The 24,485-nt window shown below is 45.2% G+C and overlaps 3 protein-coding genes across 3 annotated transcripts in view; all 3 read left to right on the top strand.

Moving 5' to 3' along the window:
* Window positions 1-2,654: 2,654 nt before the first annotated feature.
* Window positions 2,655-9,211, top strand: LOC123179997 (disease resistance protein Pik-2). Its single transcript, XM_044591941.1, has 3 exons — window positions 2,655-2,825; window positions 2,917-3,824; window positions 6,861-9,211. The coding sequence occupies exons 2-3, from the start codon at window positions 3,004-3,006 to the stop codon at window positions 8,902-8,904; spliced, it is 2,865 nt and encodes a 954-aa protein (XP_044447876.1). The 5' UTR covers window positions 2,655-2,825; window positions 2,917-3,003; the 3' UTR covers window positions 8,905-9,211.
* Window positions 9,212-13,104: 3,893 nt separating this feature from the next.
* On the top strand, window positions 13,105-17,930 carry LOC123179996 (disease resistance protein RGA5). Its single transcript, XM_044591940.1, has 4 exons — window positions 13,105-13,549; window positions 13,641-14,514; window positions 15,036-17,038; window positions 17,144-17,930. Exons 2-4 carry the CDS (start codon window positions 13,649-13,651, stop codon window positions 17,164-17,166), a joined length of 2,892 nt encoding a protein of 963 aa, XP_044447875.1. The 5' UTR covers window positions 13,105-13,549; window positions 13,641-13,648; the 3' UTR covers window positions 17,167-17,930.
* A 5,314-nt stretch (window positions 17,931-23,244) lies between these two features.
* Window positions 23,245-24,485, top strand: part of LOC123179995 (uncharacterized) — an 11,202-nt gene continuing 9,961 nt past the window's right edge. Inside the window, exon 1 of the mRNA XM_044591939.1 lies at window positions 23,245-23,571. Within this exon, the coding sequence (XP_044447874.1) occupies window positions 23,362-23,541 (180 nt within the window). The 5' untranslated portion in view covers window positions 23,245-23,361 and the 3' untranslated portion in view covers window positions 23,542-23,571. The remainder of the gene's footprint in view (window positions 23,572-24,485) is intronic.

Genomic DNA, 24,485 nt, shown 5'->3' with positions numbered 1-24,485 from the left:
AATTTGGGCGCACCAGATATGTTAGTAATGGCGCACTACCAGGTGCGCCACTATTATCTGGTATACTAATGGCGCACCTCCACTATTATCTGGTATACTAATGGCGCACCTCTGGTGCGCCATTAGTATTTGTTACTAGTGGCGTGGTAATAGTGGCGCACCTATAGTGCGCCATTAATGGCAAAAAATAGGTGCGCCACTAACAGGCCTTTTTTAGTGGCCTGCTGAAGGAAAGGTCATTTAACTTTATCATATGCCTTCTCAAAATCCACTTTGAAAATAACCCCATCTAGTTTCTTCGAATGGATTTCATGAAGCGTTTCATGCAACACGACTACCCCTTCAAGTATGTGCCGCCCTGGCATGAAGGCTGTCTGACTCGGTTGTACCATTGAATGGGCAATTTGTGTCAATTTATTGGTACCAACCTTTGTGAAAATTTTGAAAGTCACGTTAAGAAGACATATTGGCCTAAATTGTTCAATCCGAACTGCTTCTTCTTTTTTGGGTAATAGCGTAATCAGGCCAAAGTTAAGATGAAACAGCTTGAGATGGCCGCTAAAAAAGTCGTGAAACATAGGCATAAGATCATTCTTAATAATATGCCAACATTTCTTATAGAATTCAGCTGGAAACCCATCTGGTCCCGGTGCTTTATTCGGTGTCATTTGTGAGATGGCATTCAGAACCTCCTTCTCAGTAAATGGTGCAAATAGAATATCATTCTCCTCTACCTGTAGTTGAGGTATATCTCCAAAAACTGATTCATCTAGGGCCACCGTGCTTGCTTCCGGATGCCCAAAAAGTTGTTTATAGTAATTAGAGATATACACTTTCAAATTCTCATGCCCCAGAATTGTCCCCTCGTCCTGTTCGAGCTGTATGATTTTCTTCTTCCTATGTTTACCATTCGCAGCCATATGGAAGAATTGTGTATTATCGTCCCCTTGGACAACCTTATGCACTTTAGCACGCAGTGCCCACTTGAGATCTTCTTCTCTAAGAAGTGCGCGTAAGCCTTGCTCAGCTTCGGACTTGGAGTGTTGCTCACTAATCGTAAGGAGATTGCTTTCGGCTTTTAAATCTAACGTCTCAACTAAATGAGTAAGGCGTTCTTTCTCTTGTTTGTAGATCCCACTCTCATTTCTGGCCCAACCTCGCAAAAACTGTCTCAGATGTCTGATCTTATTTTGCCATCTCTCAATGCTAGTTCCACCGCTAACAGGTTTTGCCCATTCGCGTGCAATGATCTCCAGAAAGTTTTCTTTCTCGAACCAACCTAGTTCGAAAGAGAAAGCGTTCTTATTCGCGACATGGGTAGCCTCTCCCGAGTCTACGAGAGGAGGATTGTATTGAGAAAAAGGGTTTCCCCCCGCTTTGTATTACAAAGCAACCATCCGATACAACCAACGATAGGTGCTGGGGTGGAAGCAGCACAAACACGCTGAAAAGAAAAGAAAGAGAAAAAAGAAAAGAAACAAATGCTGATAACGGCGGATCGACAAAAACGACGAAGCCTCGCGACCGCTGCTTCCACCGGAAATCGTCCCCCAAGCGCCGAGACTCCGAAGCGCCGGTACCAATCAACACCTCCAAGAAGGGACGCGACGATGACGACGCTACTGCCAAGGGTTTCCCCTGGTACGCGGTGAGGGGAGGGGAAGGGTAGCCCCGACGCCCTTCAGGAAGGTCCGGTGGTACCCTCAGGCGCCACCGCGTCGGTGTCAGTCAAGCCAACAGGGATTTCTCCTGATCCCATCCTCCACCTCTGGCACTTCGGAGCTCGCCACCAAACCGACCACCACCCTTTGCCAACACGGACACGAAGCTTCCCACGTTGTCTCACCACGGCACGAGGAGGATTGTATTCGTTTTTTCTTTGTTCCCATCTGAACTTTGCATCAGAATGTTTCCATTGATTATTCTGTGAAGAACAAACAACATTATGAAGCTCGTCCCGTGTGTATGTCTGTTTCCATTGGCAGACCTATATGCTGGTAATCTAAAGTGAGGCAGATCATTCTGAAGGAAAGAATGCCAATAATACATGGTTAAAATTTCTGCATTATGGTTTAGCTAGGTGGTACTTGCAGCTGTCAATGAGCCAGTCACGTACGCGCTTTGAAATTTGAATATACCTTGGGCCTAAAGTTTGGTTAGTTGTTCAGAAGCTTCTTTCAGGAGTTCAGGCACAAATGTGAGCTGCACACATGCGATTTTTGAATGTGACTGCATTCAGGTCAGGTGCAAGACGGATCTTTTCTGAAGTAATAGCTTAATCAGGTGAGCTGCAAATACTTCTGAATTTTCCAACTAATACTCTCTTCGATCCAAAATAAGTGTCGCAGTTTTGCACTGGAGTTAGTTCAAAAATATGACACTTATTATGGATCGGAGGTAGTACTATTTCTCAAATTGAATCAGTACCCCTCTCAATTATTTGTCTAGCGTATCGGTGGATTAGATTTGCTTGTTGGCAGGTACAAGTGGCCGGCAAAGCAAGCTTTATTATGCTGAGCCAAAGAAAGAGCATCCAATTTCTGGAAAGGGAATTGTCGTCCACCCACTTGGAAGGCAAAGAGAAAAGCATCGGATTCCTCGAAAAGGAAGGGCACTCACCCAACTGCAGAATAGCCTCCTCCCTCCTCCCACCTCCCACCTCAGTCAGTCTCTACTACGGCAGCGGCTCTGCTCGCTAGCCGACTCACACATCTCGTTACACGCACCGTCCCTTCCGATATACGCCGTGGCTGCGTCGAGCTTATGGCGGCGGAGCGATATGCGTACTGATTAGGCCAGGCATCACGGCGGTGACGGTAGTGAGGGTAAGTTTGCTTGATTCCTGCCGCTGCTGCTTGAATTGTGCTGCAGCTGTTTGATTCTTTACTCTTCTTGTTGGTGCTGCTGCTGCTGTAGGACAAAGCTTCTCCAGGACTAGGACTGCAACTGACCGAGCTCTAGCGTCCGGCCAGAACCAAACAAGACAGCAGCACAGAGGGACTGATGGAGCCTGTGGTGACTGCTTCACAGGGGGCGTTGGGCCCCCTCCTGGTGAAGCTCACTGCCTTGCTTGCCAATGAGTGTGGCCGCCTGAAAGGGGTTCGCCGTGAGATCCGGTCGCTCCAATCTGAGCTTACCAGCATGCATGGTGCGCTCAAGAAGTACACAAAGCTAGAAGATCCTGATGACCAAGTGAAGGAATGGATATCACTGGTGAGGGAGTTGGCATACGACACAGAAGATTGCTTTGACAAGTTCATTCACCACCTCGGCAAAGGTGGGCATGATGCTGGCTTCAAGGAGTTCTTCCGCGAGATGGCTCACCGTCTAAAGACGCTTGGAGCTCGACGTGGAATCGCCAACCAAATCGATGATCTGAAGTTTCGCATCAAGGAAGTGAAAGAGCTCAAAACTAGTTACAAGCTAGATGATATTGCTTGTAGCATCTCGGTCCATGCGACAGTGGATCCCCGGTTGGCCGCTCTCTTTGCTGAGGAGGCACACCTTGTTGGCATTGATGGTCCAAGGGATGATCTCGCCAAATGGATGGTGCAAGAAGAAAACAAACATCACCGCAAAATATTGTCTATCGTTGGGTTCGGTGGATTGGGCAAGACAACATTAGCAAATGAGGTCTATCACAAGATTCAAGGGCATTTTAATTGTCATGCTTTTGTGTCAGTCTCCCAAAAGCCAGATACGAAGAAAATTATCAAGGATGTGATCTCCCAAGTGTCCAACAATGAAGAATTCACAAAAGATATAGATATTTGGGACGAAAAAAAATCCATTGCAAAACTAAGAGAACTACTACAAGATAAGAGGTACTTTTTGGTATTATTATGTCTGTCAAGTAGTACGTTTTATGCATAATTACTTATCATTATTTGAGTTTTCTAGCATTTTATAACATAACAAGAACTATTACGTCACTAGCAGTTCTTGCTATTACATGTCTCATTCGTTCCATAACACAAACACAAACGGAACAAGCTATATATATGGTATACCCTGGTAGTTATAAATTACTTTCTTAAATGTGCAGCACAAAAAATATAAATATAATATATAAAATATAGGGCTTTCTTGTGTCGTTTAAATTCATAGTTTAATGTTTGGTATACAAATAGTAAAGTTCATTTTGACTCACAACACAAAATCAGCATGTGAAACACAGGATACTACTCATAAAAGGTAAAAAAATTGATTTACAACAAGTACATGACTTAATCAATAACACTACTTGTACAAAAAATAGAGCATGAGCACCCTCCCTCTGTTGTTTCTGCCTAGCCCCCGCCACAACTATCACCACCGTAATCTCACCGGAGCAACCCCCTTCCCCACCCATGGTACCCTATTGCTCTCCTACGGCCCCTGTCGCCCCCTCCTCTGGATCAGGCAACGAGCAGTCTAATGGGGGAGGAGGCTCAGGAGATCCCAGGGCCCTACTCTAATAACCATGGAGCCAGATCCAACACGGCCTTTCACATAGCAGGTGGAGGAGGAGGAACCCTGGCATATGTATGCAGCTAGCGAGTGGGCTACGTTCGCGGAGTAGAAGACAAGAAGGAAGCTCGCGATGAAGTTCACCATGATGACGAACGATGAGGAGCGCGTTCATATGATTATGTGGTCAACGTGTCCCCATGGGCGCAAGTAGACGCGTCTTCCCCTAATCCGATGCAGCGAGCTCACTAGGTGACACTTTTGGCCAGAAAGCCCCCTCCCCTAGCTCGCTGGCTCGCTCTCCTCATATGGAGATTTGTGACAGTGAGGACTTCCCTACAGGTCGCAACTCCGCGAGCATGGGAAATTTTCCATCATTGCCTCGCCCTTCCAAAGAGCCGCTGAAACATTCGTCATCTTCACCCTACCGCCGCGGCCCTAGTACACTCAGGAAACATCCTCATCCCCGAGGTGAGATACTCTTCGAAGTCCCCAGATGCATACTTCATCGTCGGCATCCTATTTTCCGTTGACCACGGCAAGGGGAATCCCTTGCTTCGCCATGGAGATGGTCGTGCAAGCCCCTGTAGTCAGGCCTCGGCAACCGGTCAAACAACTTCATGGCACACTCAACCACACCTACAACGTGGACACAAGGCCCACTAATTACCTTGATTTCATCGCTACTTATGGGCGTGTGCTCAAAGGATACAAACAGGGACGAGGCGCTGCGTGACCATTACAGTCAACTATGGACTAATGGACAAACACACCTAGTCACTATGCTTTCCAATTCCTGTCCTTTACTGCCTGGGTTAGAAAGAATCTCTTCCTCAACCACAAGCTGACTACCACCCGCCTCATGACTAGGCTAGCCCCCATCGGTGGTACCTCCTGCCTCGCGCACCTCCCTCTCAAGCGTCAACTTGGAAGGGGCTCACACATGGCATATAGGTAGAACATAGGTTGCGGGCAAGGCAAAGGCAGACATTCAAGGAACAACACATCGAGCAGATGGGCTTTGTTACAAAATCAGTCCAATCAGAATGGAAGTGCTAACCTAGGTTACTGGATGACCATCTCCTTGTGCCCTTAACGCACAAATGCAACCTTATGAGGAGTGGCATCCTTCTTAATTGAACTTGGATCAAAACCAAGTCCTTCTTTTGCAAACACTTCTTTATGTATGATAAACACATCATCGACGTTCTTCTCGCCTTGAATGCAAGACACTACCCCTTTCTCAAGTTGGCACTCAACATTTTTTTCCTTAATTAGAGATGTTTAATCACAAGTAGAGTTAGTAGCACAAGCACCAATATCAACAATAATAGGAGTGTTAGGCTTAGAAAGAGCACTCAAGTAGTTAACTTGAAGTTCCTCATGACTCTCCTTAAGTTTGATGCTCAACTTGTGGGCCTTTTCTAGGAGCTATAAATCCTAAGTGAGAGTAGCATGAGCTACTTCAAACTTGCTCTTAGAAGCACTTTGTTCTTGACAAATTTTAGTTGCCCTATCCAAAAAATCTATGTTCTTACCAACATCATCTTCATTAGTTTGGATGGTGATGCATACGGAATAATTTCTAGCTTTCTCTAATTCGAAGTTTTTCTCAAAGAGTTTGTTTCTCTCCTTCCCCACGGTGTTGACGGTTTAAAGTTCCCTCATGGTCTCATTCCATTGAATAGCACGATCCATAAATAATTGAATTCATTGAGACTTTCCCCATGCAATCCCACCAATATTTGGTTCTCGTCATTATTATAACTAACACCCTCCACATCGCGAAATATATCGGTAGGAGGCTTGAGAGTGAATATACATGGGATTAGGAATGCTAGGTACCTTTAACTCCTTTGCCATAAGGCATTTGTGGGAGTGAACATGCTCTTCATCCTTGACATCCATGGTCATGAGACACTTGTGGGAGTCTCCCTTGTAGTACTTAATGTAGTCACTCTTGATTATCTTGCCATCTTTGCCAAGCTTCAATTGGGCTATGCCAACAACATTCACAACATCTTTGGGGTAGGAGTCATCGGAAGGTTGAGCAATGAGTGCCTTCCCATCCTTCTTCACGGACTATGTCTACTTTTAATCTAATGAATTAAGTCTTATTGTGTTGTAACTATATCTACTAATTTTGCATTCAAACAAGTATTGATAAATAACATTTCCAAAAGAAAATAAAAGTGAAAGAGAATTTTTTTTGTTGAACGTGAAGTCTTAAACTACATATGGAAACCTAAAAGTATCAAGTATTTTATTACTGGTTTGAGTATCTAGAATATACAAGTTTTTACTACAATTCTAAATAATATACGATTTTGGAGTTCTACACTTACTTCTTTATTTGAATTCCATAAATATCGTAACTTATTGATGCTATCCACTAACATATGCTCTATTAGGTATCTTGTCATCATTGATGATATATGGTCTATAATGGCTTGGAACGCTATCAAGTGTGCTTTTCCAGAGAATAATAAGTCCAGCAGAATTATAGCTACTACACGCATATTTGAAGTAGCAAGCTCTTGTTGTCCAGGTCCTGACGACCAGATATACGAAATGAAACCTCTAAGTAATGATCACTCTAAAATATTATTTTTCAAAAGAATTTTTGGTACAGAGGACTGCTACATTGATATGTTGAAAGAAGTTTCAAATGCAATATTGAAAAAGTGTGGAGGCCTACCATTGGCAATTATCAGTATATCAGGCTTGCTAGGAAACAAACCATGTGTCAAAGAAGAGTGGGAGAAGGTGAAATGGTCAATTGGCACTGACCTGAACAAAAAGCAAAGTCTAGAGGGAATGAAAAACATTCTGTTGCTCAGCTACAACGATCTTCCTCCTAATCTCAAGACTTGCTTGCTATATTTATGTAATTTTCCTGAGGATTACGTGATTGACAGAGAAAGATTAGTGAGAAGATGGATTGCAGAAGGATTTATTTCTGAAGAGCGTGGACAGAGCCGTCAAGAGGTTGCAGAGAATTATTTTTACGAGCTTATCAACAAAAGCATGGTTCAACCTGTGGACATTGGCTATGACGGTAAGGTTCGAGCTTGTCGACTTCATGACATGATGCTTGAACTTATCATTTCAAAATCCATCGAAGAGAATTTTATCACGATAATAAGCGGCAGGCAAACTGTTTGGGAAAATTCTCAATGCTTTATTCGTAGGTTGTCAATCCAGCACATTGACCAGGAGCTTGCATATGAGTTGGCAAAGAAAGATCTAAGCCACGTTCGATCCCTGACAGTAACATCACCAAGTTGCATCAAACATTTGCCTGGACTTGTTGAATTTGAATCTTTACGTGTTCTGGATTTACAAGATTGTCTGGAAATAGATGAATATGTTATGAATGGTATGGAAAAACTTTTCCAACTGAAGTACTTGAGCTTGCGGAACACGGATTTATCAAGGGTACCATCAGGAATAACTGTGCTGCATGATCTAGAGACCCTAGATCTTAGGGATACAAAGATCAAAGAATTGCCAGCTGGAATTGTTCAGCTTACTAAACTACAACATCTACTCATTGGAAACAAAGGTTTAATTGAAATGGAGATACCAGTGGGGATTGGGAATATGACAAAATTACGTGAGATTGCTGGTTGCTTTACCATCACCAAGAGTTCTGTAAGTGCACTAGAGGAGCTAGGGAAACTGATCAATTTGGAAGTACTCCAAGTCCAAGTAATAATGTACATACTGAAGGATGACGAATCTCAGAGGTACAAGAGTCATGCAGAGATGTTTCTCTCCTCACTACGCAAGCTTGGTAGCCGCAAACTCCACACCATATGTATATCGGGTAGCTTATATCTATTCGATTTGATAGATTCCTGGTGTCCACCTCCATCCGGCCTCCAAAAATTTGAGATGACTATGGATTACTATTTATCCAGACTTCCGAGTTGGATTGCACCAGCATTACTCACCAGTCTTGCATATCTAGACATCAAGTTAAGTGAGGTAACAGGGGAGGATCTTCGTGTACTTGGAGAGCTACCTGCGTTACTTTCTCTTGGACTGAGGACCAAGAAGGTTCAGAAAGACAAGCTTATTTTGCAACGTGGAGCATTCCGATGTTTGAAGGAGCTGTTTGTTTTTGGTGTAGATGCTGGAACCTCTCTCTTTGAGGAAGGGGCATTGCCAATGCTTGAGAAGCTTGACCTGTCGTTTTTTGTATCAGTGACAAAAGGCGGTGGGTTCTTCTTAGGCATTGAGCACCTCCAATGTCTGAAATTCTTTAATGTTCGTTTTAAATATAAGTGGGCTACTTGTCCGGAATGCAAGGCTGCAGCAGTTGCCATAAGGAATGAAGCTAATCTGCATCCCAACCATCCGAGGGTAATTCTCTATATGGAGACGTCGGAGAACGCCGTGATGGCGTTAGATGTGTTATCCTTAGATACAAGGTCGCGATGGTGGTGCTGAAATCTGAACCTACTATTCTTGTTCCCTGAAGATTAAATAAAATGGGCCCAGAATGAGTGGTCTACAATTGCTGTGTGCTTCATCTGATGCAGAGGCCGGGAGTAAACCCTCCTTTTCGAAACACAAAAAGGAGTGGTCTATATATTTGCTACTTTGTGTGTGAACTTGCCATCGGATTGTTCTCGTTTGTTTACAGCATTTTGAATCCAGTCTCTGCGTGGAACTCTGTTTTTTCCATTGTATGGTCTCTGTCTGGACCTCTGTTCTCTGTACTTGAGTGTAACTTAAATATTCACGTATTCAGCCATATTTTTGTTCACTCTATATTAAGTACCTGCTGGTCTGTAAATGCTTCTGTTGATTTGAACTGCTAGTTGAACCAACAATGAGCCAGAAATACACATAGAGTCATGGTTTAGCTAGGTGATGAAACTGAGAACTGATAATTTAATACTCATGTGAACTAACCTGGTGCCGTGGAGTGCTAGAACCGTAACACAGTTATAAATGTACGGTGGAGTATGAAGCACATACGTCCTAGAAGGGCATAGAGGGTGTGTGTTATGACCTCATGTAATCTCAGGTTGTTGCCAGGAGCGTATCCGGCCATGGTACCTTTGTCTATGAAACCTCGAATGCTTCGTTACAGTGACGAAAATAGGTTTGTACCTGAGGAAAAACCACAGCTGTGCTCCCCCAAAAAGGTGAAAAGCACAACCGTGCTTTTGGGTTCCGGTTTTTATCTTTCTGGGTTTGTTTGTTTTTCTTGGTTTCCGTTTTTTTTCGCTTTTCTCGGTTCCCCCCTTTTTTTTGATTCTTGGTTTTTCTAATTATTCCGCAAAAAATGTTTGTCGAAATCTGTATGATACGATCTAGTTTTAAAGATCTCGACGCGAAAAATCCAACTGTGAAAATGATGCTCGAGGAGGCGGAGCTGACACAAATGGTTCTGCTATTCATATTTGTCTGCATGGCCGCGCAAGAGCAATGTTGATTTGAGCTCCCGAGCTCCATGGACGATTTCGTTATGATCCCGGTTAAGATTGAAATTGATGTTGATGAAGACGTCTGCTCGATCTTTGAAGATCCAACTCTGGCCGATGTGGCCGGTCGAATTGGCAACGTAAGTGGCGGCACCGAAGACGAAGATTTGTTTCGGCGTGTAGATCATGTCAGAACCGACGTTAACTCCCAACACACGGCGACGTTCACCTAGTAGGAACTACAGGAGGCACCACTGTGAAGCTAAATCCGACAGATCTCATGGTAGGGTATCCTAAGATAGGCCTCTTGGGACGATGATAATAAGGACACATGATTTACCCAGACTCTTCGAAGAGATAAAACCCTACGTCGTTGGAGTGTGTACAGAGTACAGATGAACTACCAAGACATTCTTTGTTTTTTCTACCAGCATGACCTCTTGGTTTGTATATGATACCGTGGGGTCCTAGGGTACATGGACCATAGTTGGCTGCGCACAAGAAGGTAGATTTTTTTTAAGGATGACTTGCTAGACTTTATTCAACAGAGGGTGTTGCTACCGAAATTACAACAGGATCATGTGGAAGGCCCAACCAAATAGAATCCAGCATCTTGTGTACGCTATGAGGCTGCTCGATGTGGCCCAGGATGAAATCGACAGGAGTCCTCAGCCCGGCCCACAAAACCGCAAGTCGAAGTGGTGAGAGGCGGCCACCCCTATTTCTTGCTTTAAGCGAGCACTTGGGGATGCCTCGCGTCGGGGAGAGCCCAGATGAGCAGGCCCAGCCAAGCGGGAGGCCACGGCCTGTTTTTTCTTCTTTTTCCGTTCTTATTTTTTGTTCTTTTGTACTTTTTTTATACTTTAGAATATTCTAAAATGTTGAACACTCTTCAACATTTGAAAAACACTCTTCAAAAACACATTTGAAAAATGTTGAACAAGTATTCCAAAATGTTGAATAAGTATTAAAAGGGTTGAATAAGTATTTGAAAAATGTTGAATAAGTATTTAATATTGTTGAACGATTATTTAAAAAATGGCGAACAAGTATTTGGACAATGTTGAATCAGTATTTAGAAAATGTTAAATAAGTATTAAAAATGTTGAACGAATATTTGAAAACATTGAACAACTATTTAAAAACTGTTGAATAAGTATTAAAAATGTTTAATGATTATTTGAAAAATGTTGAACAAGTATTTGAATTTTTTTGAATAAGTATTAAAAATGTTGAACAAGTATTTGTAAAATGTTGAGCGGGTATTGAAAAATGTTGAACGGGTGTTTGAAAAATGTTAAACAAGTATTTAAAAAATGTTGAAATAAGTATTAAAACGTTGAACAAGTATTTAAAAAATGTTGAATAAGCGTTCGGACAATGTTGAATGTGTAAACAAAAAATGTTGATCGCTGATTAAAAAATGTTTTATTAACACATGCGAAAATGAAGAGTGAAAACGAAAACAAACATAAGAAAAAATAAAAAGAAAAACAAAAAATACAGAAGAAAAAAGAAAACCAAACAAAAAATGGAGAAGAAAAAAGAAAACAAAGGATGTAGAATGAAAAAACCATCATAAACAAAGAGAAAAACGAATTATAATAACGAAAAAAGGAAACCCAAAGAAAAATAATAAAACCAAACAAAAAGAAAGGAACGGAAAAAATGTTGAATAAGTATTTGAAAAATGTTCACTAAGGATTAAAAATGTTGAACGAGTATTTGAAAATATTGAATAATTATTAAAAATGCTGAACAAGTATTTGAAAAATTTTGAATAAGTATAAAATGTTTAATGAGTATTTAAAAAATGTAGAACAAGTATTTTGAAAATGTTGAATAACTATTAAAAATGTTGAAGAAGTATTTGAAAAATGTTGAACGAGTATTAAAAATGTTGAACAAGTATTTAAGAAATATTGAGATAAATATTAAAATGTTGAATAAGCGTTCGGACAATGTTGAACATGTAAACAAGAATGTTGATAGCTTATTAAAAAAATGTTTTTGATACATACGAGAATGTAGAGTAAAAACGAAAACAAACATAAGAAAAAATAAAAAACATAAACAAAAATATAAAAGAAAAAAGAAAACCAATAAAAATGAGAAGAACAAAGAAAACAAAGAACGTAGAATGAAAAAACCATGAAAAAAAGAGAACCCAAAATAAAATTGAATTATAATAACAAAAAAGGGAAGCTGGAGAAAAATAATAAAACCAAACAAAAAATAAGGAAAAAAGGAGAAATAAAAAAAACCACGGGTGTTTTACCTCAAATAGTGTGCAACTCTTGTATGAACACAAACCCAAGAGTGACGAGATGCGATCAAGCGGCGGCGGCGGGGGGAAAAATTTAGGTTTAGGTTTAGGTGGTGTGTTGCCGTGTGCGGGAGCCAATTGAGGAGCGAGTGAGAGAGGGGTTTATCGAGCAGGGATGTGAAGGTTGGGGGCTGGTGCGCTGGGGTTGGGACGGTCATTTAGTCGAGGTTGGATCAGTGGATGTATAGAAATTGGTGGATTAGTGGATATGCTATGCATTTTGATGGGTATGACGGGGTTCGGGTACTACTGAAACGTGTTTGAACCCGCAAAACATGTCGGTCTTGTCCAAGGGATAGTCCACATGGAGATTCGACAGTAGAAGATGGTTGCCAGTTATGGAGTTTTTTGACGGTTCTGTGAGTTAAGATCTTCAAGACCGGGCCGGGATCCAAAATGTGTGGAGTATTTCTTCGACCGACGATCCACATAATATGGGTCGCCACTTGTGGTAGTGCCTGTTCAGAGGCTCATAACACAGCTTGCCTGCTATGGCACTATCTTGGATCTATGCAAGTTGGAGGCCTATGTTTCTCTCCTTCGACGAACGCATCGGCGGTGGCGGCGGTTGGATTCTTTGGCGATAGTGATGTAAATTTCGTTTTGTGCCAGACTGTTCCAGAGAAGTCATGTACTCCCTCCGTCCTTAAATATAATTCTTTTTAGAGATTTTAATAACGACTACATACGAATCTATAGAGACATGTTTTAAAGGGTAGATTCATTCCTTTTGCTCAGTCCGCGTTGAAATCTTTAAAAAGACTTATATTTAAGATGAGAGGTAGTATTCCTCCCAAAAAAACAAGCTGGTGTTTGATGGGCAGATTTGTTTGGCGGGCCCCCGAACACACAGAGCCTGGTCTCGCCAATTGCTGCACGCGATTCAATCCTCCATCGCCGCCTTCGTTGTCGTCGTCGCCGCCGGAGAAGAAGCCTTTCGTCCGCAGCCGCTCTTTCCGCTGGCCTTTCCTCGACGGGCGGTTTCGCCGCCCACTCCCGTGACGGCGTGGGCTCCCGTCCGCAGCGACGGCTTAATCATTCAATCATTCGCAAGTTGAGAAAGAGAGCCCCCATCAATCATTGAGTATCTACAGTTCCGCAATTGCTCGGAAACTCGCTCGGCTCTACAGCGATGGGCCAACAGAGCCCATGGCAATCCACCATATCCATCGACAAATCCCACCCCACTCCAGTAGCTAGGTTTCCACTCTCCAGCCTCCACTCCATTGCGGCGGCGGCTCTCCTTCCCCTGCCGACTCGCGGATCTCGTTGACGCGCCAAACCGAGGTGCGCCGGCGTTACACGGCGATTCGGCTGGGCATTGCCATTCCGGCGGGTATGAGTTCTGTGCTGCTCATGGTTTGCTTCATTCGCTCTGCTTCATGTTTTGCTCGATTTGCTGATGCTTTGCTCGATCCGTGCTGCAGAACTGAGCATGGTGAACCAGACAGGCCGGCAGCTGAAGGAGGGGACTGTGATGGCGCCTGTGGTGACCGCCGCACTGGGCGCGTTGGGTCCTCTTCTAGCAAAGCTTGCAGATCTGCTTGCCAAAGAGTGTGGCCGGCTGAAAGGTGTGCGCCGTGAGATACGCTCCCTCCGGTCTGAGCTCTTCAGCATGCATGGTGCGCTTAAAAGCTATGCCAAGCTAGAGGATCCTGATGATCAGGTGAAGGAATGGATGTCGCTCGTGAGGGAGCTGGCCTATGATACCGAGGATTGCTTCGACAAGTTCATCCGCAAGCTCGGCGATGGTGGGCGTCATGATGCCGGCTTAAAGGAATTCTTCCGCAAGACGGCTCGCCATCTAAAAACCCTTGGAGCTCGGCATGGAATCGCCTACCAAATCGACGACCTTAAGCTTCGTATCAAGGAGGTGAAGCAACTCAAGACTAGCTACAAGCTCGATGATGTTGCTGGTAGCACCTCTGGCAATGCAGCCGTGGATCCCCGACTAGCTGCTCTTTTTGCTGAGGAGGCACACCTTGTGGGTGTTGACGGTCCAAGAGATGATCTTGCAAAGTGGGTTATGGAAGATGGAAACAAGCATAGTCGCAAGGTGTTATCTATTGTTGGGTTTGGTGGATTGGGAAAGACAACGCTGGCAAATGAGGTCTATCGCAAGATTCAAGGGCATTTTGATTGTCATGCTTTTGTGTCAGTCTCCCAAAAGCCAGATAGAAAGAAAATTATCAAGGATGTGATCTCCCAAGTTTCTTACAGCGATGAATTCAAGAAAGATATGGAGATTTGGGATGAAAAGAAATCCATTTCAAAGCTAAGAGAACTTCTACAAGAAAAAAGGTAATTTCTCGCATTTTTTTCATAAATATCTCTTGTTCTAAGCAGTCATTATTTTAACTTCTTGTTTCTGCATCTACTATTCTACTTCTATTTTTTTTTCAAGAACTAAAATACTATGTGGTTATGAAATATAATGGTACAACTTTGATTCCAGAATTTCGCGAAAATGCTTGGCAGAAGAAAATAACTAAAATCATTGCTCAAGTTTGAACAAACAATTCAGTTACAATTTAGAGGCTATCTCCACAAATTGAAGCTCCCACTGGGGCGCTCTTGTAAGTAAATCCAAACACCAGATCCCTGGTGGTGAAGTCATACCTTACACCTCCACTGTCCAGCAGTAAGAGTTTGCAACATTAGTTTGCTTGTCTGCACTAATAATCTATCAACACGAACATTCAAGAAAATATTGATGTAAAGGATTATGATTTCATTGAAATACCCTTACTTTGCTATAGTTTGAGTACGCGAAGAATATGTAATATCATTATTGATTGATGCTGTCTGTTGACATCTATCAGGTATCTTGTTATCATTGATGATATATGGTCTATAGTGGCATGGAATGCTATCAATTGTGCATTTCCAGAGAACAGCTGTTCTAGCAGAATTGTAGCTACTACACGCATATTGGAAGTAGCTAGCTCTTGTTGTCCAGGTCCTGATGACCAGATCTATGAAATGAAACCTCTAAGTGACCCTCACTCTGAAAGACTATTTTTCAGAAGAATCTTTGGCTCAGAGAATTGCTTCCCTCACATGTTTCTTGAAGTTTCAAAAGCTATCTTGAAAAAGTGTGGAGGCCTACCATTGGCGATTATCAGTATTTCTGGTCTACTAGCTAACAGACCACGTCTCAAAGAAGAGTGGGAGAAGGTGAAAAGATCAATTGGTTCTGACTTGAACAGAAACCAGAGTCTAGAGGGAATGAAAAACATACTGTCCTTGAGCTATAATGATCTTCCACCAAACCTCAAGACTGTCTTGTTGCACTTAAGTAATTTCCCCGAGGATTATGTGATTGACAGAGAAAGGTTGGTGAGGCAATGGATTGCGGAAGGCTTTATTTCTGAAGAGCGTGGGAGGAGCTGTCAAGAGGTTGCAGAAAGTTATTTTTACGAGCTTATCAATAAAAGCCTGGTCCAACCAGTGAACATTCGTTATGATGGGAAGGTGCAGGCCTGTCGAGTTCATGACATGATGCTTGAACTTATCATTTCAAAATCCATTGAAGAAAATTTCATCACTGTGGTGAACGGCAGTCAAACTGTTTGGGGAAATTCGCAGTGTTCTATTCGACGTTTATCGATCCAGGACATTGACCAGGAGCTTGCATTTGAATTGGTAAAGAAAGACCTAAGCCATGTCCGATCTCTTATAATAACAGCACCAGGTTGCGTTAAACACTTGCCTAGTCTTACTAAGTTTGAAACTTTACGTGTACTAGATTTTGAAGGTTGTGAGGACCTGGTAGAGGATGATATGAATGGTATGGAAAACCTTTTCCAGCTAAAGTACCTAAGCTTTAGGAGAACGGACACACAGGAGCTACCATCTGGAATTGTGATGCTGCATGATCTAGAGACGCTGGATTTAAGGGGTACATCAGTCAAAGACTTACCGGCAAGAATTGTTCAGCTCACTAAACTACAACATCTACTCGGTGACAGATATGAGAAGAAGATACCAATCAGATATGAGAAGAAGATACCAATCGGGATTGGGAATATGACAAACTTAAGGGAGATCTCAGGCTTTGATATTACCATGAGTTCAGTAGGTGCAGTAGAGGAGCTAGGGAGCCTGATCAATTTGAAGGTACTCCATTTAGGGTTCACGGTGAAAGGTGCAGAATCTCAAGAGTACAAGAGTCATGCAGAGATGTTTCATTCCTCACTATGCAAGCTTGGCAGCTACAAACTCCAGTCCGTGCACATAGATGGTGGTAATTCAGCTCCATTCGAGTTATTAGATTCCTGGTCTCCTCTTCCATCTTGCCTCCAAAGATTTGAGATGGGCACCATGTACTGTTTATCAAAACTGCCAAAGTGGATTACTCCGGCACTCACCAGTCTTGCATGCCTGGACATTAATTTAAGTGTAATAACAGAGGAGGTTCTTGGCATCCTTGGAGAGCTGTCTGCATTACTTTGTCTGAAACTTTCTACCGACACGGTCCATAAAGACAGGCTTGTTTTGCAAGGCAGAGGATTCCCATGTTTGAAGGAGTTCGTTTATGAACCTTTTGGTGAAGGTGCAGGGATCCTTCTGTTTGAGGAAGGGGCACTGCCAAAGCTCGAGAAGCTTAGGCTGTGGTTATTTGTGTCAATGGCAAAGGCCTATGGGTTCTACTTAGGTATTGATCACCTCCCGTATCTGAAAGATGTACTAGTTATTCTTCAGAAGCGGGATGCCACATCTCCTGAAGTTGAGGCTGCTGCAGCTGCCATAAGGAAGGAAGCAAATCTCCATCCCAACCATCCCATGTTAAATCTCATATTAAGAAATGAAAAAGTGACACGAGGTATTGTTAGTTTTATAATTACGGAATTCAAAAAGTTCATGCTGTCTGCAATCAGAAGCATATCGTCAAGAAGCGTTCTGACGGACTGATATTTTCTCTCTGTAGGGATACTGTTCTCCAGAATATAGCTGCAGGTGGCTCCGCTGCAATGGTTTCCTGAACGGCTGAACCTGCTACTCTCGTTGCCTGAAGCTCAAATAAAAGTGGCCTACAGTTGCCTTTTGATTTATGATATTCGTCCTTGCTTTGCGTACTACTGTACTTGATTCGGGCAGCGGTGCATCTGGTACTGAAGTCGCAGCTGCCAGTTAATTTTTTCTCTGTCGGTGTCAGCCTAATGCTTGCTTGTTGATGTTGATGTAATAATCCTCGTGAAAAGAGTGTGGCTACAGATGTGATTTGGGTGAATGAATTCACCTCGGTTCCACTCGCTATGGCCATGCAGTTTGTACTCCTGATAGACTGTCTGTACTCCTGATAGACTGTCTGTCGGCAAGATTGGATTTGTATATTAGTCTCCTCTATCTATTCTTTCAGTTCAGTCTCCCCTGTCTCATCACACCTGATAATATCTTCCTTGTGATTTCTTACCTAGTCAACTGTAAAAGCACATATCAGTCTAGTTGAGCACTAAATCAGGTAGCTACATGTGGTTTTGTGAAGATGCAGCAGTGAGCTCTAAAGGCACATGCCAGTGCTCAGTTGAGTTAAGAATTTGTGTGGGGCTTTTTTTTCATGTACACCGGTACTACTTGATTGTAACTTGAATATCCAGACAAAAGTTGGTTCAGTTCTGAGCCATAGCTACATGCTGAAATTCAGCCATTGTTTCAGTTAGTTGCAAAATGGGAACTTGTAATGTAAACTACTCATGTTGAGTATTAACAGCTGAGATTTCGCTGAGTGCTCTTCACTTTATTATTCAGAATTTCATTATGAGATACAGCAATTCTGAACCCTGCCATTGTTCATATACTAGGCCCGGTATACCGGCGTGTTCGACTATGGAAAACTTAGGCAACAGCATGTGTCCATCCTCTGGCAAGCAGACAGTCTGCGGTCCAGTTCCGGTTTTGTGACAACAGCCACATGTTGGATCTGATCTTGGGTTCCACCTTGACGCGCCAAATGCCGTTGAGGTCCGGCCTGGCAGGCCAAATCGAGAACTGGATACCATAGTTAGAGGCAGCAGAATAGCGCCCGTCGGCAATGAGAGTCCATCGTATGTCGTCAGGTTCAATGGATTGTGTTGGGTGTTCTGAATCTTGCACCATAGACCGAAAAACTGATCTAAGACAGGCTCGGTAGAAATTCTGTGAAGACCACGCATCCTCTGACCTCCCTCGCAAGCATCACGAACAGAGAGCGTTCTTCCGTGTGGCCAGTTTGTACAGATCAGGAACAAGGAATTGTGGGACGTCATCAGCCAGCCAACTGGTAGTTTGTTTGTGAGTAGTAGTTGTTGTTGCCTTACTTCTCCATATGTTATTTTCTGCAGATTTCTACTGTGGCGTGCTCCACTTGGATGTATTCTGCGTATGCTAATAATAAGATTTAATTTTCAGGTACAGGATCTCATTACTGTCTGTAGTTCAGGAATATGAGAGCAGAAATGGTTTTTTCATTTCTGGAAAATGGAAGCAATCATTGGCTGTACATGAAGGAATGTATCTTCATCTTGCAGTAACAGATAGCTCCACAAGGAAATATAGATGGCACGTCGGAAAATGCAAGAAGCCACATTCTCTCAAACATGGGAGTGCATCAGCCCACACTCTTGTTCTGATTCGTCTTCTTCCGATTCCTCTGTTGTGCTCTCTTTTGTTTCCATCTAGGAAACATAATGTCAAGCCATCTTGTTCTTTTGATTGGAAAATGGTAAAAAGGTTCCCATTGCAACCTTTTCTTCTGATTCCTATTCTTCCAATTCATTTTCTTCCGATCCTTCATTGAAACCCATATGCAAACACGTGAGGAAGAAAGAAAAATGAATAATGTTTTATTTTGCGGGTAAAAGATAGTAAAAAATGAATCATGTTGGTTGTGTGTGACGGAAGCCAAAATAACAAGACACGGCAAGGCTGGGGCGGTTGGGATGGGCGTTCACTGCAAACCTTAGCGCAGCCTTGGCTTCCTCCAACTTTAGAGGGTTGCCTTCCTCTTTCCACAGGACAACATTGACTCACTTGAGGGAAGGGAGGTGTGCCATATTCACGTCCAACTTACCACTCCCGATGTCCGACGCCCGGGCATAAAACTTGAGGAGTTCAAGCCTTGGCATCGCTCCTCCTGGAAACATAGATGGTGTTGACGTGAAATACTCGAATCTGCACTCCCTTGCACATGGGAATTCATAAGTGTCGGTGTTGAAGATGTATTGAGTCTGAACTTCAGTAGACTCTAGTCTCAGATGACAAAGAGCCGGCAAGGTCCCAAGTATTTTAATGTCCTTCCCTCGCACCATATCCACGGAGATATGCAGGTAGGATAGGAGGGAAAGCGAAGAAGAATGAATCCAGCCAGGCAACATGGAGGTGCATCCGCGGAACACAAGGGCACAGAGGTACGGAGGGGGCATCCGGCAGTCCCAGCTGAGATCAAACCTTGTGACACCATAACTGACAACACCAAACAGTTACATATGCTCTCATTTCGTCTCTGCCACCGAAGGTTGAGCACCCTTAGCTCTTTCAGCTGCCCTATCTCCTTCTCAATTCCATTAGAACCGTCCACATACAGTCCACTCAACTCTTCTATGGACGCCTAAGTTTCCAATCCCAACCGGCATTTTCATACGCACATCAATGTATAGGCACATCAAACATCCTAGCCGAATAATAGTTGATGGCACCACTGATCCAGTGTTCCTCTTAAGTCTAGTGTCTGTAGAAACGTAACTTTCCTATCTCAGTCGGGAGCTCCCCAGCATGTGTATCTCTTAACCCTAAGTACCTCAGATGTACCAACTTCATGACATACCCAAGATCAAGCTCATGTGTACTTGCCCAATGATTTGAACTGCTTAAATCTAATACACGTAGAACTTGAAAGCATGAAACAGACTGGATTACTGAAAAAGGCTTTCGCCCCGCTTTATATATAAAGCCATGATCAACAGCGCCCGATACAACCGCACTCGCCCACAACACACGCACACACACCCAAGGCAGGATACATAGGCGCTGAGCGCAACAATACAATCCCTAGCATTACAAGAGCCGCTGGGGGCTTCAACCGTGAACACGCCACCGCGAAGAAGTGAAGCCGCATATGACGAACCGTGGGCTCCAAGGCGGCGCTTTCAGGAAGGATACAGCACCGGAGCGCCGCCACCTCCCGATCCAAGGATCAGACTTTCCCCTAGAGCAACACGACGGGCAATAAGGCCGCGACGACGCCTTCAAGAAGGGAGCACTCTTCGCCGCCACCGGTCCGTCCAAAGATAGAGTAGGTTTTCACCCTAGCCACCACTCACCGCCACCGAACGCCACACCCCAGCTACCACGCCACCCACACGGCCGTGGCAACTGGGCAGGACCGAGGCACGAGCTCTGCCCATGAGCATCGCGCGCACACCACCAGGGCCGCCACCCCGGAATCCAAGACCTTGACACCAAGTCACCCGAGACCCGCCGCTACCCCAACCGAAGAGATGAGCAGAAAGGACCCGCCTTTCGCACTCCTGGTCGGACCCAACGATGAGACCCAATAGGCCGGCCACAACTAGCCTCCATCGAGTCGTCCTACTACACCGCGCGCGAGGCGAGCGCAGTCCTACTGTCGGGCGTGAGCCGGGCCGGTCCAACAGCCGGGCGCGAGACGAGCTCGGTCCTACGTCAGCAGGCACGAGACGGTCGATGGACCGTAGCCGGGAGAAGACCAGCCCTCCGGCGAGAGAAGCGAACAGACGCCGAGGAGAGGGGTTGAAGACCGACACAGGCAGCCTATAGACGAGCCGACGCCAGAACAATCTGGCCGCCGCCGCAATCAACCTGCCACCACCACATCACATGCGCCTCCACGCCCTGGTCAGATCCACCCGAAGCCCGCCACCCCGCACCGAAGCAGCGTGGACACCAGCCGCAACAACACCACCTCCACAGGGGCGCCGGCAACCCCCGCCAGATCTGGGCAGGGATGTCTTGATCCGCCGCCAGCACGTCCGAGACCACCAGACCCCACGAGCACAGGGGGAGGGGAGGAGGAGGCAGCGTCGGCGGGCCACGAGGACGTGGGGAGGAGCGCCAGGGCAGGGGCCGGCCGGGACCCGCCGCCGCGTGCAGGGAGAGGTGCTCCACTACGCCAGCCACCCGCGCGCAGGAGGAAAACCGCCCCGCCTCTGCCTCTGCCACGCGGCCTTTGGCAGGCGGCGCCCCCGGCGGCGTCGAGGGAAGGGGAGCCGGGGTGGAGGGCCGGGAGTGGCTGTGCTAGGGTTGTCTCCCGACGACGCTCGCGGGAGCACCTCGGGAGAGGGAGGGGAGCTGGTGCGAGAATTTCAGACAACCCATTTGCCAAACAGACTGGATTTGGTCATCAATCACACTACAGAAAGTAACAGACCTCACTTGTGCCATGAGTATGGTCGACACCCGAGGGTTGGTGAGCTGTGACATGCTATTCTGAAATGATGACATGCGAACCATTCTGTGTGGATTATGTGTTCTTGGATCTATACCATTCAATATTTTAACGAAGTTTTCTTCACTTGACATTGAGCATATTACATCAAGAACCATATCATGCACACGACAATCATCTGCCCTGCCTTCATCATTAAGGTATAATGGTTGCATCATGTTTCTATTTATAACATCATTGAAGTAGGTCTCTCCAACATCATATAGTGATCTTGTTTCCTGTGTTCCATGATGGACAAAGCCTTCAGCTATCCACATCCATATAACCTGATCTCTCCGGGCCACTATATCTTCTGGAAACATACTCATATATAATAAACAAGTCTTCAAATGAGCCAACAAGCGCAAGGAGAGTGTATTAAGCTAAATGTTGATGCCTCCTTTGTACCAGCTTTGGGATCAGCATGGACTGAGGCAGTCGCCAAGAATAGCACCGGATCAGTTGTTTTCTTTGTAGGCCGCGACTTCCATATGTGTACCGATGCAGAGGAAGCTGAAGCAAACGCCCCACTGTTGGGCCTCAAGTGTTTGCGGGATATAAACAAGGTTCATGTACAGGTGGAATCAGACTGTGTTGCCGTCATTGCGGCTGTGAATGTAGAAGAAAGAAACAACACTAAGGCCACGTTCAGATCTCCTCCATGATCCAGCTTCCAAAGAAGCCAGCCAGAAGCAAGCCGAACGGGATAGCTCCGAGAATCCCGCTTCTGGAGAATGAGCGACCCGCAGTGCAAATTTCTGGAGCAGCCGAAACACAGCTCCGCATAAACGAGAAGGAGAAAAGTTGCTTTAAATTATGTTGGAATGCCCTTCCAAAGTGGCATCCGCGAAACTTTTTCTTCTCGTCGTACAGTTTTCCTCTCGCGACGAGCCACCGAACTGGGACTTGGCTCGCTTTCTGGGCTGTCAGCCCATTCTAACCAAGAGCAGTTGTTCGGTGCTGCAGAACGCATCTTTCTCCCCTCGGAAGCTGGCGGCGGCTGGCTTCTTAGGAAGCTAGCTATTCCGTGAAGCTGGAGAAGATCCGTACGGGCTCTAAGTGGTGAGCTACTTATGAAGAAGCAAAGACTAATGTGGGAGTTCAGTTTGTGCATGATGAGTAAAATTGGAAGCGAGTGCAGCGTGGCCGCGCATGAGATATGCTAACACAAAGTTTCTAAAACTGTGGTTTCTAACTTTTAGCTGCCAAACGCAGCCTTTGTTATGTTTTCGAGCAGCCTCGGTGGTTCCCTAAGATTAATCCTTTTCTCCTCTTCTTTCGAAGAAGAAAAATAGAGCATCTTGTTCTTCTTCATTTATTTTTTGAGAAAAGAGCATCTTGTTCTTCTTCATTTATTTTTTGAGAAAAGAGCATCTTGTTCTTCTTCATTTTTTTTGAGAAAAGAGCATCTTGTTCTTCTTCATTTTTTTTGAGAAAAGAGCATCTTGTTCTTGAGAAGAAAAAAAGTCTATCTGGACCCGAAGTTCCGGAACGCAACGAAGCCCAAACACCAGCCCGCATGGCGTGGCCCACGAGAAGCCCAGCTGGACACCACGACTCACTCAACCAACCCACAGCCACTCCTCTTCTTTCCCCTCACCCCCCGTCCACGCCGCAACGCAACCGAGAGAGAGAATCAGATCTTGGTGGACTCGAATCCAATCCAATCCAATCCAAGGCGGAGGTCGAGATCAAACCCACCGGAGATGAAGTTCTTCTCGGCGTTCGACCCGTGGCCGGTGTTCTTCCGCCGGGAGTGGGGCCGCACCTGGCCCTTCCTCGCCGGCTTCGCCGTCACGGGGGCCCTCATCACCAAGATGACCGCCGGCTTCACCAAGGAGGACCTCAAGAACTCCAAGTTCGTCCAGGCGCACAAGAAGAAGTAGTCGCCGCCCGCCCGGCCCGTCCGCCGCCAGGTATCCCCCCGGCCCCTCCCTTCCTTCGATCCGTCCTTGGGTAGGTAGATGCGATCTGTTGACTGCTTGTTCTCGCGGTAGATCTGGGGTGGGTGGGAGCGGCGTACTGGTTAGGGCCTTCCGGCCATGACCGCCCGTTCGATTCGCCTTCGCGCGTAGATATCTGATGCCGAGTCAAATCGGTAGAGTCGTTTGGGGTCTAGAGATAAGAGGGGGATGAGGAGCATGAGCGAGACATCGGAACATCGGATCACTTGAACCGATTGGACGATGGATCTACAGTGTGAGTTGGCCCAAGTGAGTTCATTCATCAATCCCCGTCTGTTGGGTAAGAGGGGAAGTGGGTGCATGAGGGGGACACAACATGATGGTTTTGTGTTCAGAAATGGTATTGTAATTGTTGGGAATCGTAGCATAATTTTAAAATTTTCCTACGTTCACCAAGATGCATCTATGGAGTGTACTAGCAACGAAGGGAAGGGAGGGCATCTACGTACCCTTGTAGATCGCGAGCGGAAGCGTTCCAATGAACGTGGATGACGGAGTCGTACTCGCCGTGATCCAAATCACCGATGACCGAGTGCCGAACGGACGGCACCTCCGCGTTCAACACACGTACGGTGCAGCGACGTCTCCTCCTTTTTGATCCAGCAAGGGGGAAGGAGAGGTTGATGGATATCCAGCAGCACGACGGCGTGGTGGTGGATGTAGCGGGTCTCGTGCAGGGCTTCGCCGAGCTACTACGAGAGAGAGAGGTGTTGCAGGGGAGGAGGGAGGCGCCCAAGGCTGTTGTGTGCTGCCCTCCCTCCCCCCCCCTTTATATAGGCCCCTGGGGGGGGTGCGCCAGCCCTGGAGATGAGATCCAAGGGGGGGGCGGCGGCCACAAGGGGGGAAGGGGTGCCTTGCCCCCCAAG

The sequence above is a fragment of the Triticum aestivum genome, chromosome 1D (assembly GCF_018294505.1).
Source record: "Triticum aestivum cultivar Chinese Spring chromosome 1D, IWGSC CS RefSeq v2.1, whole genome shotgun sequence".
Lineage (NCBI taxonomy): Eukaryota > Viridiplantae > Streptophyta > Magnoliopsida > Poales > Poaceae > Triticum > Triticum aestivum.
This window is presented reverse-complemented; position numbering and strand designations above follow the sequence as displayed.

What these genes read in the sequence shown, in the direction of transcription:
- LOC123179997 (XM_044591941.1), top strand. Translation starts at nt 3,004, where the DNA reads ATGGAGCCTGTGGTGACTGCTTCACAGGGGGCGTTGGGCCCCCTCCTG. An exon ending in GAACTACTACAAGATAAGAG is followed by an intron (nt 3,825 to 6,860) that starts GTACTTTTTGGT and finishes ATGCTCTATTAG; the next exon opens with GTATCTTGTCATCATTGATG.
- LOC123179996 (XM_044591940.1), top strand. Translation starts at nt 13,649, where the DNA reads ATGGTGAACCAGACAGGCCGGCAGCTGAAGGAGGGGACTGTGATGGCG. An exon ending in GAACTTCTACAAGAAAAAAG is followed by an intron (nt 14,515 to 15,035) that starts GTAATTTCTCGC and finishes GACATCTATCAG; the next exon opens with GTATCTTGTTATCATTGATG. An exon ending in AAATGAAAAAGTGACACGAG is followed by an intron (nt 17,039 to 17,143) that starts GTATTGTTAGTT and finishes TTCTCTCTGTAG; the next exon opens with GGATACTGTTCTCCAGAATA.